Source organism: Sciurus vulgaris (genome assembly GCF_902686455.1).
Source record: "Sciurus vulgaris genome assembly, chromosome: 1".
In the NCBI taxonomy this organism is placed as follows: Eukaryota; Metazoa; Chordata; class Mammalia; order Rodentia; family Sciuridae; genus Sciurus; species Sciurus vulgaris.
Window position 1 is genome coordinate 4,029,580 of NC_136461.1, and position 14,872 is coordinate 4,044,451.

The 14,872-nt window shown below is 61.0% G+C and overlaps 1 protein-coding gene across 5 annotated transcripts in view; it reads right to left on the reverse strand.

Moving 5' to 3' along the window:
- The window catches only part of ACOT7 (acyl-CoA thioesterase 7), a 78,579-nt gene that overhangs the window by 8,411 nt on the left and 55,296 nt on the right, over positions 1–14,872 (reverse strand). For all 5 annotated transcript variants that reach the window (XM_079118043.1, XM_079118041.1, XM_079118042.1 and 2 more), the window contains exon 8: positions 4,399–4,583. In XM_079118043.1, the coding sequence (XP_078974169.1) occupies positions 4,399–4,583 (185 nt within the window). The remainder of the gene's footprint in view (positions 1–4,398; positions 4,584–14,872) is intronic.

Consider the following 14,872-nt stretch of genomic DNA (forward strand, 5'->3'; position numbering starts at 1 on the left):
CCTGCGCTAAGGCTGGGGCAGCACGTCAGATGGTGCCCAGGGCCAGATGCTCCTGTGCCCACTGCGCCATCTTCCTGACCAGCTGTGGTGGACCGAGTGGCCCTAGGGCTCTGCATCCCCTGCACGGGTGTGTCCACTGAGGCTGGGAGACGAAGAGGCAGAATGAGTCTCAGGGCAGTGACAGAGGTGAGGCCTTAGGAGAGAACGAAGACTCAGCTATGGGACCTAAAAGCACCTGACCCTGTGGAATCACGGAGGCCTGCTCAGCAAGCAGCCTGGCCAGGCCCAGCAGGCTGCCTGGACATGGCAGTGCTTCCTGAACACAGAGCCGGCTTCCCGAGGTCACCTGGGATGACGCAGGCCCTGCGCTGACCCTCCTCACGGGCCTGAGCTGAGAAGGGCCACTCCCAGAGCCACGCCGGCAGGGGCTGGGTCCTGGCAGTCCCCCTTCCTCACAGTTCTCCTGTCACGAGGGCACGACCCGCCCCAACTCCAGATGTGCCACACGGATGGGATGCGATCAGTCACACGAAAGCGGCTGGCGCTTGCTGCAGGCCCCAGCTCCCCATGGCCAGCCCCAAGAAGGACCTGCCCCTCCATTCCCACCTTCCCCAGGGGCAGGGAATGGCCGCAGCATCATGCTGGCCTCACCTTGCTAAGGGGCCCCTGGGTGGGGCACGTGACAGTGGAGAAGACCCGCCGAGAGCCCTGCTCCAGGAGGAGGTGGCCGAGTCCTGGGCCTCCTAACCCCCTTCTAACCTACCAGACACTCAAGGCTGACCACTGAACCCCACTTGGGCCCGCCTGCCCTCCGCAGTTCTCGGGTGTGAGGCTGCAGATGAGCATCCACAGCCCGGCCCAGACCCTCCGCCGCAGGGGCAGCGGGCTCCGGCATCCGAGCTCTGGCTCTGGGCTTTCTGCGAGACACCAAGTCTGCTCTGCAGGGACTCTGCCTCCTCAAGGGTTGGCATGGCCAAGTTCTTTGGCAGACGACACATGGGGACAAAGAACTGGTGGCAAGTGCTGTCTACGCACAGAAATCAGGAGCCTTCTCTGGCTCCAACACAGAATTTGGTCCTCTTCCTCCTCGAGATGGAATATGCTTCCTACACCCTGCCCGGAAAAAACCCGCCCATTGGCAGCACCAAGCCGCCACAGTGCTGGTCCCCAGAAGCAACCGGCCGAGTGCAGGAGGTGGTTTCCCTGCTGCCCCTTCCCACAGGCCACTTTCCCGGTTCTGGCCCAGGGTCTGGAGTTGTCCTCTACTCCCCAAGGTCAGAGGGCACTGCCACAGGGAGGCCTGGCATCTAGACCAACTGCAGGACTCCCAGCACGAGGGCGACAGCTGCTGGGGCGCGCAGGCCCTCCCCAGCACCAAGCACCACCCAGAAACAACTGCGGGCAGAGGCTGCGCCTGTGTCAGCAGGGCCCTGGGGAAGGGAGATAAAAATAGACGGGAGGCTGAAGCGGCGCTGGCAAGGGGGGCGGGGAGGCGGCGGGGGAGGGCGCCGCACGCAGGGAGCCGTGGGCAGCACACGTGAGGGCCCAGGCCCAGGACTCACTCCCACATCGGAGGTGCCCGGGTGAGCACCGCGGAGGCCTGGTGAGAGCTCACGGTCCCCCTCGGGAGTCTGCCCTGCCCGCCCCTCCAGCGACTATTCATCAACACTGTGGAAACCGCACCGAAGAGCCGGAGACCACCTTCACTCAGCGAATCAGTCCAGGTCCACGTGACATCAGCCATGTGCAGTCCCCAAGGTTAGGGAGGTCATCACGGCCCTCCATCCAGGCAGGGGTCCCTCCCTCACCCCGCGCAGCCCGTGACAGCTCAGGGCCTCCTCTCCTGGGACGGGCTCCTCCTCCCCTATGACCCGGATCCGGGTTTCTAGAAAAGGACACCCAGGCCTGCTTCTGAAGGTCACAGGTTCAGCCCCAAAGGCCTCCTCGACTGCAGGCCCCTCCCTGTCTCAGACCCCCTCAGGGTTGGACTCCACAGGGTGTAGAGGACACGGGGCGCCAAAGTCCTCCGCCAGAGCCCCTCCTGGTCAGTGCTGGTCTCCACAAGAAGCCGAGAGGAGGGGCCATGGGGGTGTGCTTGACTAGCGGCTGGTGAAGGAGGACACACGCCTCAGGGGGTACGCACTGGCCATGCCCGCAGCAGGACTGGTGACAGCTGGCACAGCAGGCCAGAGCACCCTGCCAATTTGCATCAAAGCCTTTTCAAGATGCAAACTGTCATACCCCTTGGTCCCCTGGTCACATGCCCATTTGGGTAAGTCCTGCAGAACCCCCCCACCGTCAGGCCCAGATATTCCCAGGCTAGACCCCTTCAAGTGGGTAAGTGCTGGTGAGGAGGCTCCTGAGGAGCAGGGGAACAGCAGCAGGCGACCCAGAAGTGGTCGGTTCCTCACCTGCCTCACTCGATGGCCCGCCTGAGGTGCACAGGAAGCACGTGCTCAAGGTCACTAGTGCACCTTGTCCGTTTTAGGACCCTGACTAGGACTCCAGGTAGCAGGCGCTGCTCCCCATCCACACAAGCCCCCACAGGAGGTTGGCGCAGGAGGATCACAAGTTCCCAGCCAAGCTCAGAAACTTAGCGAGACCCTCAGCAAATTAGTGAGACCCTTGTCTCAAAAAGGGTTGTGGATGCAGCTCAGAGGTAGAGATCCCTGGGCTCAATCCCCAGTATGGGGAAAGAAGACCCAGGCGTGGGTTCTGGAGGCTGGGCTCGTGGGTAGAGACAGGGACGGGATGCCCCTCCCCGCTTCGCACTGTCAGCTTGTGTTACTTCTACGAATGCCAGCAGCAAAGCAGCAGCTCTGGCAAGGTGGCCCCTGGGGACAGCCAGCAGCCTCTGCCAGAAGGGGGCAGGTTGTCCACCAAAGGGAAGGGGGCTGAGGGGACATCCCAGCCTGACAGGTGAGTCAAGTAGGACAGGTGCTGCCCCAGCTGGCCTGGTCACAGGGCTCGGCCTTGAGTGGTCACGGGAGGTCACAGGCACCTGGTCAATACTGCACAGGGGCCTCCTGCCCTAGGAAGGCTCTGGCCCAGCCCTTGCTTTCCTTTCTCTCGACCCGACTGGGAACTCACCCAGCAAGTCCAGGCTTGCCATCTCACCCCCCTACCCCTACCTACCTCATGGAGACCACACTGCCCCGAGGGGACTCATGACCTGCTTGACTCACCAGAGCACCCACAACCTGATCTCAGCAGAGAGGAGGAGGAAGGTGGGAAGATGGGGAATCTGTGGATAGTTGAGACTCTGGCTACCACTCATTACCACAGTGGCCTCGCTGGACCTGAGCATCCAGGAAGGAGCAGGTGGGTGGTGGGGTCTCAGCCTCAACCAAGACAAGAGCTATCCTAGGGCATGGCCCACCAGCCAAGACCCCCTCCTGTCACAGGAAGAAGCAACCAGCCCCCTCGTGGCCTCTGGGAGGGAAGAAGACCATGCTGACTCAGCCCATACTGTCCTCCCAGGCGAGCAGCGAGCACATGCAGGACAGCTGGGGACAGACACCAGGGGGTGCTGGGGGCTTGCCAGCACTTCTGGAAATGGCTCAGACTGGCAGGGGGCCCTGTTGCCTGGAGGCCAGGCCCGCCCTGCCCAGGTTCCCCTGTCCCAGGCCTTTGCCCTGTGGGGGGCAGGAAACACCAATTGGTTTCCTCTTGGTTGCAGAAGATCAGTCCACTTAGAGACCTGCACGAGATCTGTTCACAGAAGAATCAGGACTGGCCTGAAGGCAGCCCCGGGTGCAGGGCAGGATGGAAACCTCCACTCCCACGAAGAGACAGAAGCTGCCTCTGGGCCATGCTAAACCTGCCCTGCTTGTGACCCTCCAGGCCATGTGCCTGGGGCTGAGCCCCACAGCTCTCAAGATGGGCAGAGCTCAGAGGGCGTGGGCTGCAGGTGAGACAAGGGGGTGTGTGGACAGGTGCACACCAACCCACTGGCCCTGCACCCACCTCTGCACGCCAAGGGCAGAACCAAGTCTGAGGACCAGAGGCAGAGAAAGGCCTAGGTGTCTGGACCCCCACTCTGCAGTCCAAGGGTCTGGCTCAATCCATATCAGGCAGGACATGCGGGCAGAGCCACCTTGGGAGAGCCCACCCTCCAGTTCCAGCAGGTCTGAGCACTGCCCTCATCCCCACTCCAACCCACGGAACACACCACCAAGGACCCCCGCTCTGCGCTCCAGGTGACCTGTACCCCAGGCTGCCCACGTGCTCAAGGGGTCTATCCTGTCTGCCCAGGCTCATCCCCACAGCCTGCAGGGCAGAGCCAGAAGGACTTCCTGCAGCTTATAAGGCCTTTGTTCCCACAACCTGATGGGTACCATGGCAGGTCCAGAGAGTGGCCAGGCCTGGGGTGGGATAGCCCCCCGGACACACACTCACCACGAGCTGCGGCACAGGCAGCGACTTGCCCTCCTGGCTCAGGGACACGTAGGTGAAGAAGGCACTGGCTGCCCGGTAGTGCTTCTGGGAGTTGTCCACCACGGGGTCGGCGTCCACCAGCACCTCGATTTCCATGGACTTATTGCTCGTAAAGGTCATGCGCCCAGAGATGGTGATGACACAGCCTGTGGAGTGGGGACACAGTCAGGGGAGCGGACACTGGGTGGCAGGGGCCGGCAGGGCAGGGCCAGGAGAAACCGTGTTACCAAGAACAGTTAAAAGACATGGTTAGGCGACAGGAGCGGCGACAGCTACAGGGTCAGGAAAATGACAACTATTAGGACATGCCATTAGTAGCCCATGTTTGTTATCTGTCTCTCGAGCAGGCTTTACTGCTGCGCTTAAGGATCTTGGTGGCCACCAGACAGCCCCCACCAGGAGGGGAAGAGCTGCCCGGACGCTTCTGAGCCACCCTGCTCCAGGCTCTGGTGTGGGCTGGCTCCAGTCAGTTTGAGATCCATCAAGCCTGTGCATGGCCTGCCTATGCTGAGGCCTTGCTAGTGCCCATGGACCACAGGTGCCCCACCACACGCTCTGAGCACCAGGAGAACTTTCCAGAGCCTTGTATCTTTATGCTGTACTAACCCAGGCCACTGGTCCTAGGTCCCTCGTGAGCTACCTCCACCTCTGTGCTCCAGTCCAAGCAGCCCAGGCCACCCCCACCACTGTGACTGCAGGCGGCCTTCCTCCTTAACCCTGAGCTGCTGTCCTGAGCTGCCCGCCAGGGCCCCTCCAGAGACCCACTGCTTCCCCACACCAGCAGTGTCTGTGACCATGACAAGTTCAGAGTCACCACTGCTGTGACATCATCCCTGGTGTCCCCCACCCGCTAACCCTAAGCCAACCTCTCTGAACTTCTATTCCCTTGGGCTCATGGTGTTCCTCCTGGCAGCTGCTTCTGGACTGGGAGCTTCTCTTCTGCCCCCTGCCCTCTTGGGCACAGCCCCTCCACCTGCCCCTCCGTCTCACAGAGCCCAGCTTTCCTCTGATGGGCACAAGAGAACCTGTCTGCCGGGCTCCTACGAGAGGAACGGAAAGAAGTGTTGAGCCTGGGGCCTGGCCCACGCTCCTTCTGGCCACAGGCTGCACTGACTTGTGGGGGCTTCAAGGGGAGGCTAGCACCTGGCTGCTGCTGCTTCTCACTGACCCGCCATGGTGCACACCCTGAGCCAGGCTCCAGGAAGTCCTGACCACGTGGATTACCGGGTCCTGCTCCACAGGAACCAGCGCTGTCTGTGGGGCCCTTCCACACATCCCTGGTGTCCTGGCTTCACTGAGACAGGCCCACAAGAAATGTTTAGAGACCAAGAGAGACAGTAGGGACAGCACGGGCTATTCTATGTTAAAAAGTCCCAGATCACTCCATGCCACGTTCACCTCATACTTACAGGGGCGCTTCATGCTGGATGTGGCCAATTCTGGGAGAGAGGGAAGGAGCCACCAGGTCAGTGAGAGAGGGCAGGATGTGGCTGTGAGGTGCAGTCCCATGCAAGCAGCCCACCACAGTCCCCAGCACACCCCTGGAACACCCCTGTCAGGGGAGGGGCTAGAAAGTTAAGCAGGTCATCCTGGAATCCAGGCAGCCTCCTTGCCACCTCCCCAAGTGCCCAGCCAACCAGTGACCTTCATACCAGTGACCGCAGGTAAGATAAGAGGGTGGGGCCAAGAAACAGGGATGCCCCTCCAGGAGCGGAAACCAGCAAGAACTTCGTCAAAGGCCCAAGACAGATCACCTATGGCGACGGTGAATTCTTGGGGCCCCTGAGCACCAACTGTGGATTCTGCCCACGAAAATCCCTTCCTACCAGCTCCTGCCAAGGCACCTCCCGCCTGCTGGTGGGTTCATTTCTGTGCTAGAAGCCTGAAGAAACAAGTTCAAAAGGGCACAGGGGGCTGCCTGTGTGTGCACTGGACCAGACAAGGAGAGCAGAGAGCAGTGCCCAGAGGCACTAATGGCACCTCATGGTCCCCACTTGGTGAGAGCAATGTCACCATGCTGCACAGGATGGAAGCTTGACTCTGGCAGGCTGGACACAGACAAGCACAGACAGGAATCAGGCCCCATCTGGTCCCCAACAGGCTGAGAAAACTTGAAACCCAGGGTTGAAAGACGAATCCCGAGTCCCAGTTGTCAGCAGAGAACCCAATGCTTCTGGGCCCCGTAGTACCAAGGTCTCCCTGGGGACCCAGGTGCATTGCGGTGGGTGGGGTTAATGGGGCTCAGCTCCAGATGCCCCCATCCTGACCCTCACTTGGCCACAGGGCCTCCCTGTGGCTCTGGATGTGCCCCCTCCACCCCGGTCTGGCTCACCCTTTCCTCCTCAGCACAAGCATCCCTTCTCTAAGACTTTCTAGAACAGTCTTCTGTCCTGTCTGTACCCATATTCTGTTTGACTGACATCCATGCCCTCCCAGTCTGAAGGCCCCACAAGGGCAGGGTAGGTGTCCCTCAGGTGTGCTGAACCAACACATGGCTTCCAAGGGCTTGGGGAAGGGGGCAGCTCACATGTGGACATCCCCAGCCCACAGGAACCCAGCACCCTGCTGGCCTCCAAAGCCTCGCTAGCTGTCACTTAAATGCTGCGCTCGGAGCAACTGCCCTGCAGCCCTACCACCCTTCACCTGCCCACCCTCCTGCCTCTGCCGGGAAGAGGGAAGGGCACCAGAACAGGACCTTTCTTTGCCCCACACCATGCCCAAGTGCCTACAATGCCAAACACGTGGATGGGTAAACGTTGGGTTCAGAGTGGCCCACATTGCTGGCGAGAGTGGACATGCTTGTTGGCAAACAGGCCTCAGCCCCAGCCCTGTGGAAGGCTGGTGCTCAAAGGAAAAGGTTTCTGGTAACTCCGTGGGCACATTCTGAAGAGGAGGAGCCAGGCGGGCCTCAGTGTCCACAGCAGTGCAAGCGGTGCGGCTTGAGCAAGCCCTGCTGTGGCTGCCTGGCCGTGCCACATCCTCCCAGGGCCTCCGGCCAACTGCTCTACCTGTGACCTGAGGTCCTGCAGTGCTGTGGCAAGGCAGGGGACAAATGGAGAGTCAGCTCAGGCCGAGGAGCGCACCCTGGGCCTGGGCTGGGGACAGCAGGAACAGCAGGAGGGCCATGGGGTCCGAGGCCAGCCCCACCCCCACCTGCCCAGGGAGGAGCTCTCCAGCTCTTCTACTCTGCCTGAGGTGCCACCAAGCTCGATGCCCACCCCCAAAGGGTGTCTGGGTGGTGGTGAGCGCCTGCGGTCCAGAGCCTTGATTGTCCAGCCTGCCAGCTGTGTTGGTACCAGGTGTCTGCAGACCCCATCACCATGTGTGGAGGCCAGGGAGGCCAGCCTAGAGTCATGCAGAGCTGAAGGCTATCATGTCCACATGGCTTGTATGCTGGGCCTGCCCCAAGGGCCAGGGGAGTCTAAGCACAGCCTGCCGACCTGGTCATCATGCAAGGCCAGGATGTGCAAGGATCTCCCAGCCTCCCTCCCTCAAGGCCCAGGCAGTAGCAAGCGTGGTTCATATGCCACTTTCAGCCCTAGTGCTGGCTGTCTACGTCTTGCTGTGTCCTTGGTATCAGGAGGCCCTTCTGAGAAGCAAGAACCTGAGTCCATTTCAATGTGGCTGCCTCAGCAACAGAAAAGCAACACCCCAGACGAAGCTAGGCCCTGCCGCGACCAGGCAGCGGAAAGCATCGTGGGCCCATGGGTAGCAGATGGACACCTGTCCTGATGCCCAGAGCAGAGGCACTGCCAGAGGTTTCCACCAGGCCACCATTCCCATGCATCCAAGGACCAGCACCCTTTTTTTTAAAGGCAGGAGGGGTCGCAAGAAAACAGCCCCCTGGAGAACATCATCTCCCACTGCGCTGGGCAGGGGGCCACTAGAGACAGATGCAGGGGTTGGGGGCACTCAAAGCTGGCATGGAGCATTGCCCGGGAAGGAGGTCTGGAGAGGGTGCCCAGTGCTCTCTGAACCTCTTAAATGGGACTAGAATCAAGAAATCGCCTCGAGAGGCGGACAGGCAGGCAGGGCTCCTGGGCTGGCGCGCAGCCAGGTGCAGGCTTCCTCAGGCTGCGCTGCCCTGCAGGGAGCCCGCGGTTCCTGTCCGAGCCTGTCCGCTGCTCTGGAGACCGTGCCTACGTTTCCTATGTGCAAATGAGCATAAGGGTGGCCTCCATGGGGGGGAGCGGCGTGACTATGATCTCCATCGAGGGCTCCAGTTGTCCCTGGCATGGTGGGGGGACTTCCTCCACAGTTTCAAAGGAGACACTGTCACCCCAAGTGGTTCTACCCTTGCTCTGAGGCCACCTGATGCCATACAGGCCCAGAACAGTGACACTGGGGTGGGGCCCAAGAGCCTCTCTGCATAGCACTCCTCTGGGGACAGTGTGTCCCTGAGCCCTGTGCAGGGCCTGCAGGTGCAGAGCCAGAGCAAGGTGGCACCCAGTGGCACTGCAGCACTCCCTCCCTGAGCTCTTCCTGCAGCAGACACGCTGCAAGCAGGAAGTGGCTCCTCCACCCTTCAAACGAACTGTCGCATCTCAAGGGCTTTCTCATGTCCCAGCCTGTGAAGAACGTGGCGTCACAAAGACGAAAACCGGCCTCTCCCCCTGGGCCCCAGAGATCAGCAGCCACACCAAGCGTGACACTGGGGCGTGAGTGCATCTGTGGGGGCCCGGGGAAGTCTCAAGCTGGGCCACAGCTCAGCACACCAGATACATGAGCCTGGAATGCTCACAGGGACCCCATCCTAATGGCACTCCCAGGCCCGAGTCCCAACAAGCACCGCCCAGGAGGCCGGGACAAGCCAAGAAGGCTCATGGCCTCTATTGCAGTGTTGCTAATCCCCCAGGCCTCACAGAACCCAAATCCACAGCTGAAGAGGCCGAGGACAGAGCCAGGGAGCCACCAAGGGCCAAGGAGACGTCCTCTCTCCCAGGCCTCTGCCAGCACCCAGTGGATAAGGCTTGTTGGGGTGGGAAAGTCAGGAAAAAGCAGAGCCCATGTTCAGGCTGCTTCTGTGTGGGGAGGGGGAACGAACAACTGGTCAGCAGAATGGCCCCCAAAGACATCCACGTCCCGACCCCTGGATCCTGGGAAATGTGGTCTTACATGGCAACAGGGACTCAGCAGATGTGATCAAGATGGGCGGTGGGCCTGGACTCTCCAGGCCTGCCTGAAGTTGCTGGAAGGGTTGTGCCAGCAGAAGGGAGAAGCAGAGGACAGTCAGGGAAGGGAAGACAGAAGGATGACCAGAGAGATGCTGGGCAGGCCACCTGCTAAGGGACACTGGAGCCTCTAGAGAGCGGACAAGTCAGAGGAATGGATTCTCCCCCTGGAGCCTGCAGAAGGGACCCGTCTTGCCATACCCTGAGAACCATGTCGGACTTCTGCCCTCCCAAACTACCATCGGTTTGTGCTGTTCCAAGTCACTAAGATCGTGGTAACTGGTTACAGCAGCCAGAGAACAAACAGACGCCTTCGTGGAGGCTAAGCGGGTAAGTCCAACCTAGTTCATTGTTTTCATACTTAACTATGATTTCACAAAGGTCCTGGAACAACACTTGCTGTTGCTTTTTGAGAACGGGCTCTTGCCAGGTGCACAGGCTGGACTCAAGACTTCAGGGCTCACACGAGCCTCTGCCACAGCTGCCCCAGCAGCTGTGGGACTAGACACGGGCTGCTGGTCTTGCCCATCCACAGCGCAGCACGAGCATCAAGGACAGGCCTGTCTCATCACCTGTGCAGCCCTAGATGTCACAGGGATGGCCGGGTCACAGGTGATACCAGCACCAGGGAGCTCTGTGGCCGGGTGCTCCCTCGGCCCCTGGAGATATCTTGCTGGGTGGTGGGAGCACCGCAGGCAGAGCTGGGCACGTCCGCCAGCCAACTGTGAAGTGCAGCTCCTGCTTTAAACAGCTGCCAGCCCGCCTGGGGTGGCACGGCCTGACTCCCCCACAGATGGTGTCTTTCCCGGGATGGTAACAGCCAGAATCCAGCAGCAGCCAGGATTTGGAAAAGAAAAGATAACGAAAAGGAGCTGTCACCAAGCCTGAAGGTTGCCAAGTGTTCGAAGTTTACCAGCAGCTCGGCATTGGCGCCCTGAAGAGCAGTGCAGATGGTGAGTCAACGCTGCTACTTCTGAGGTAACACCTGAGTCTCTTCCAGCAGGTTCCCGTTTCCGTCCTAATGTCTGGGAGATCATTCCTCCATGAGAAAACTTTCGCTTGAGGTTTTCCTGCCTAATGCTTCCAAAACCACACTCAAGGTGACCCCTTATCCCCTACCTCCTCAGTCTCAGGGCACTTTAACGTCTCAAGCGAGGAAAACAAGGGCACAAGTGACTGGGAAAGGGGAAGCTCGTGGAACTTTGTGGCGTGCCCCAGGCGTGCGGTGTTCCTGGGCCGGCAGCCCCCTACCTGCAGGCCCTGACAGGTGACAGCCTGCCCTCGTGGGCTTGGAAAACCAGGCAAGGGGCTCGGAGCGTGGGACATGGAGGCAGTCAAGGGGGCTGTGAGTTGAGAAGCAGCAGGTCACTGGTGCCTAGTGACCGTGTTGGCGGTGCTAGGATGGGCTGGCAGGGCAAGGGTTTAACACAGGTGGCCGTCTGTGGTCTAGGCAAGGGGGCATTGGTACACAGTAAATGTGCTACCCTGCTAGAGCCAGGGTGACCAGCAGCTGCAGTGACCATGGGAGGCCGTCCTGGCCCGCTGGGTGAGCGTGGGTGCTGCTCAGCACCAGCAGCTCCAGCTACAACTCCAGGACTTCAACCTTCTGGGGCAGCGCCGATAGCGTGAGCACGTGGTGTGACTCTGACGGACATCCTGACAGGCACTGCTGCACAACGGCCTGCTCGAAGCTGGGCCGTGACAAAACGCTCGGAGACCCAAACCGGCAACACAAAGCCTGTCACCATCTGCTGAGGCAGAGTAATGACTCCTGAAGATGCTTCATCCTCTATCCTGGGCCCTGTGCATGTGTAACCTCACGTGGCAAAAAGGACCTTGCAGATGGATGGAGGGAAGGACCTTGAGGTGGGCGTGCCCTGGATCAAGTGAGGGGTCCTGAGGTCATCAACTAGGGTCCTTGTAAGATGGACACAGGAGGGGCAGAGTGAGGAGGAGCTGGAGTAATGGAGGAGAGGCTGGAGGAAGGGGCTGAGCTTTAAAGGTGGAGGATGGACAGAGCCGCAGGCTGAGGCAGAAGCTGGCGAGGGCAGGGGGCCTCCAGGGAGAACCAGCCCCACGGACCCACTGGACTCTGATCCCTGCACAGGGAAGAGGAGGAAGCTTATCTGAAGTGACAGAGCCAGCCTGCGTGGCCTGCGTGGCCACAACGTGTCCTGTGTCAGGGGACCCCGGTGACAGATCAGCCTCTGGAGGGGCTCCCCTCCCAGCCGGGCCTGAGGGGTGGGATGTGGCTGGGGACACAGTCAGGGTAGCATGCTGCAGGTGCTGGCCATGGGTAGCACCGCGGGCACCATCTACCTGGATGTTCCCCGCCCCCTTCTATGAAAAATAACCCTTACGCTTATTAAAGTTCACACAAGATGATCGACCACCAAGTCCCAGCAAGAGCTGCACCAGTCCGTCTGTGACAATCCTGACCAGCTCCTCTCTGACGCTGACCAGTTAGTTCTCTCTGCCACTCAGAGGAAAGACCTGGCTCCTCATCAGCACCCAGGTCTGTGAGGCCTCCGCGGGGCCTGTCACCAGGGCTGGTCCCCCATCAGTGCTCGATGACAGCACTTCTCAAAACAGGAGCCCCAAGGAGCAGCTCCTTCCCCAGGCTGGACGTCCACCTCGTGTGGACAGAGGGCACAGGAGAGGACTCGGGGCACCGAAGGTTCTACCACCCTGCCGATTTGACGAAGCTGGAAGGGAGCTCTGGTCTGTGAGGAAGAACGTGGTGGGAGGAGGCAGCGCAGTGGGTCCGCAGCCCCAGCCTGCTCTGAACTCAGTCCTCACGAGCAGGGGGACTCATTTAGAGTCTCGGGATAAGACCTGCTGGATTCTCCAGGAGTTCTTACCAGAGACACGCCTGTGAGGGGACAGCTCTGACCAGGAAGGCGGGGGTGGGAGCGATGCGGCCACAGGCCACACGCCAGGGGAACCGGACGCGCTGGGAGCTGGACGAGGGGGCTGGGGCTGTCCACACCCCCGGGGCTGGGAGAGAACACGTTTCTGCTGCTGCGAGGCCCCAGTTTGTGGCTACTTAGAGCAGCGGCCCCAGGAACAAGCCACCCGCGGTTCGGACCCCGCCAGGCGCCTGACGTCTCTCAGGCAGGTTCCAGAGCCACCAGTGGCTCCTGGCTGCTGACACTGCCTCATCTGTGCAGTGAGATGTGTGTCAGAGCCAAAGCCGAGGCCAGGGGAAGGCAGAACCCCTCCCGACAGCGTCCGACACACTGCGAGTGTGTCCTCAGGAACCCAGGGCCAGCGGGGACTCGCCAGGCCCACTCCGCACTGCCCCGCGAAGGACCACAACGGGAGGGCAACGCCAGCCTCGGTGGCAGTGCCCGTGCCCTCTGTCTGGACGGCAGCCTCAGCCTCCCAGAAACACCCGAGGTCCTGAGCAGAAGGAAGCGCACCCACCACCTCACTGGGGACACTCTTCTGGAACACGAGACTTGATGTGACAGCGTCCAATGGCCCTGAGGACGCCGCCTGAGAAGTAGGCCAGACTCCATAAACAGGATGTCACCTAAGAAGCAGCAACACTTGGCTGCCCCAGGAACCCTGCATTCTTCTCAGGGGTCCCCAGGCCAGGAGGACACGAGGCCCAAGCCCAAGGCTGCGGCAGCACGTGGGACAGGCCGGGGCCGGAGGGAGTGCTGTGTCAGCTGGCGTGGCTCCTCACAGGTGCAGCCAGGCAGCCTCAGAGCTGTGTGACACGCCCAGCCCCCGCAGCTTCCCTGCATTCCAGCTAAAAGCAACATTGAGAAAGGAAAGCCTGGCCAGGCTGCCAACGACTGGCAGCGGCAAACCCAGGGAGACCACCTACTCCAGCCATAGGGTGCGTCCTCCTGACCAGGAGCCCCACGCGGCCCCTGCACCTCCGCCATAGCAACTCCCCACCGTGTGAGCGGCCGAGCAGCAGCGTGGGGCCTCCGACGCTCCCGTGCTCCTCAAGGCTGGCTGTCCATCCCAGGAGCCGAGCCGCGCAGCCTGCCTGGCCATCGGGGGCTGCTGGCTGGGAGAATCCTGGTCTTCTCCATGACACTCAGGGACACGCCACAGAGCAAGCTCCACGGGACAGAGGCACGTCCTCCTCTATGGATTCTGACGCTGTTTTAACAAGGTGGCCCTCATCGTAGTGACTTCCCCAAGGAAGAGAGGTGTGACACCACGCCTCAGTGGGGTCCTGGCTTTCTCACGGTTCATGCCACCGCCGGGCACGATACTCCCAGCAGGGGACAAGCACGGCCCTGGAGGACAAGCCGAAGCAGACGAGACCCACTTGTTTTGGGCAAATTCTAACAATGACCCTGGAGTCAACATTTGTGGAAAGCACCCCCCAGCTCTGAGGAGAATGCCAGGAGAGGGGAGCCTGCCACAGACCGTCTGCCCTCCGTGCCCGTGATCGGCGGCAGCACCGCACCCTCCAAGTCTCAGGCTGCTTCTGACAGCACGTGGCAGAGGCTTCGGAAGCCCCAGGGCTGGGCTGCACAGCGCGGAGGGTCTGCAGCAGGGTCTGCAGCGCAGAGGAGCAAGCTGCGCTTCTCCTGTCTGGTCACTTCCGTGGCCAGGCCAGGCCTCCTCCCAGTCTTCCACGGAGCTGCCTCAGTGGCATGGCATCTCCAGAACCGACTCAGACCCAGGCACTACAGCGGGCACAGCAGGGCTGCTCCCAGAGACTCGGACCCAGGCACTACAGTGGGCACAGCAGGGCTGCTCCCAGAGACTCGGACCCAGGCACTGCAGTGGGCACAGCAGGGCTGCTCCCAGAGACTCGGACCCAGGCACTGCAGTGGGCACAGCAGGGTTGCTCTCAGGCCGCGGCTCATCTCAGGAGCCAGGTCGCAGACAGAAACTGTCGCGTGCTGGGAGGGTGTCGGACTGCGTCTACCAAGGATCAGTAACCTGAGGCAGGCTGTGTGCTGTGCTCCGCAGCTGCAGAGGCCCAGCCTCCTGCACCCACTGCAGGCCACGTTCCTGGTGGGCGCACATCCCTGGGACTGGACTTCTGTCATGGAAAAACCCCTAACAGTGAGGCTGCCCTGGCCGAGGCGGTGGCACCTGTGGGCCCCTGAGGTGACCCTGCCACTACCTAGGTCACAGATGAGTCATTCCTCTCACAATCCAACATGACTGCCACGAGGTCTGCTGGCACAGTCAGGGCCACTGTGCTCTGTTCGAGGGGCACTGAAAGATGTATCCGTGCTGGTCTCCAGGAGGATAAAGAACCCCACCACATCTGAATTTCAGATTTT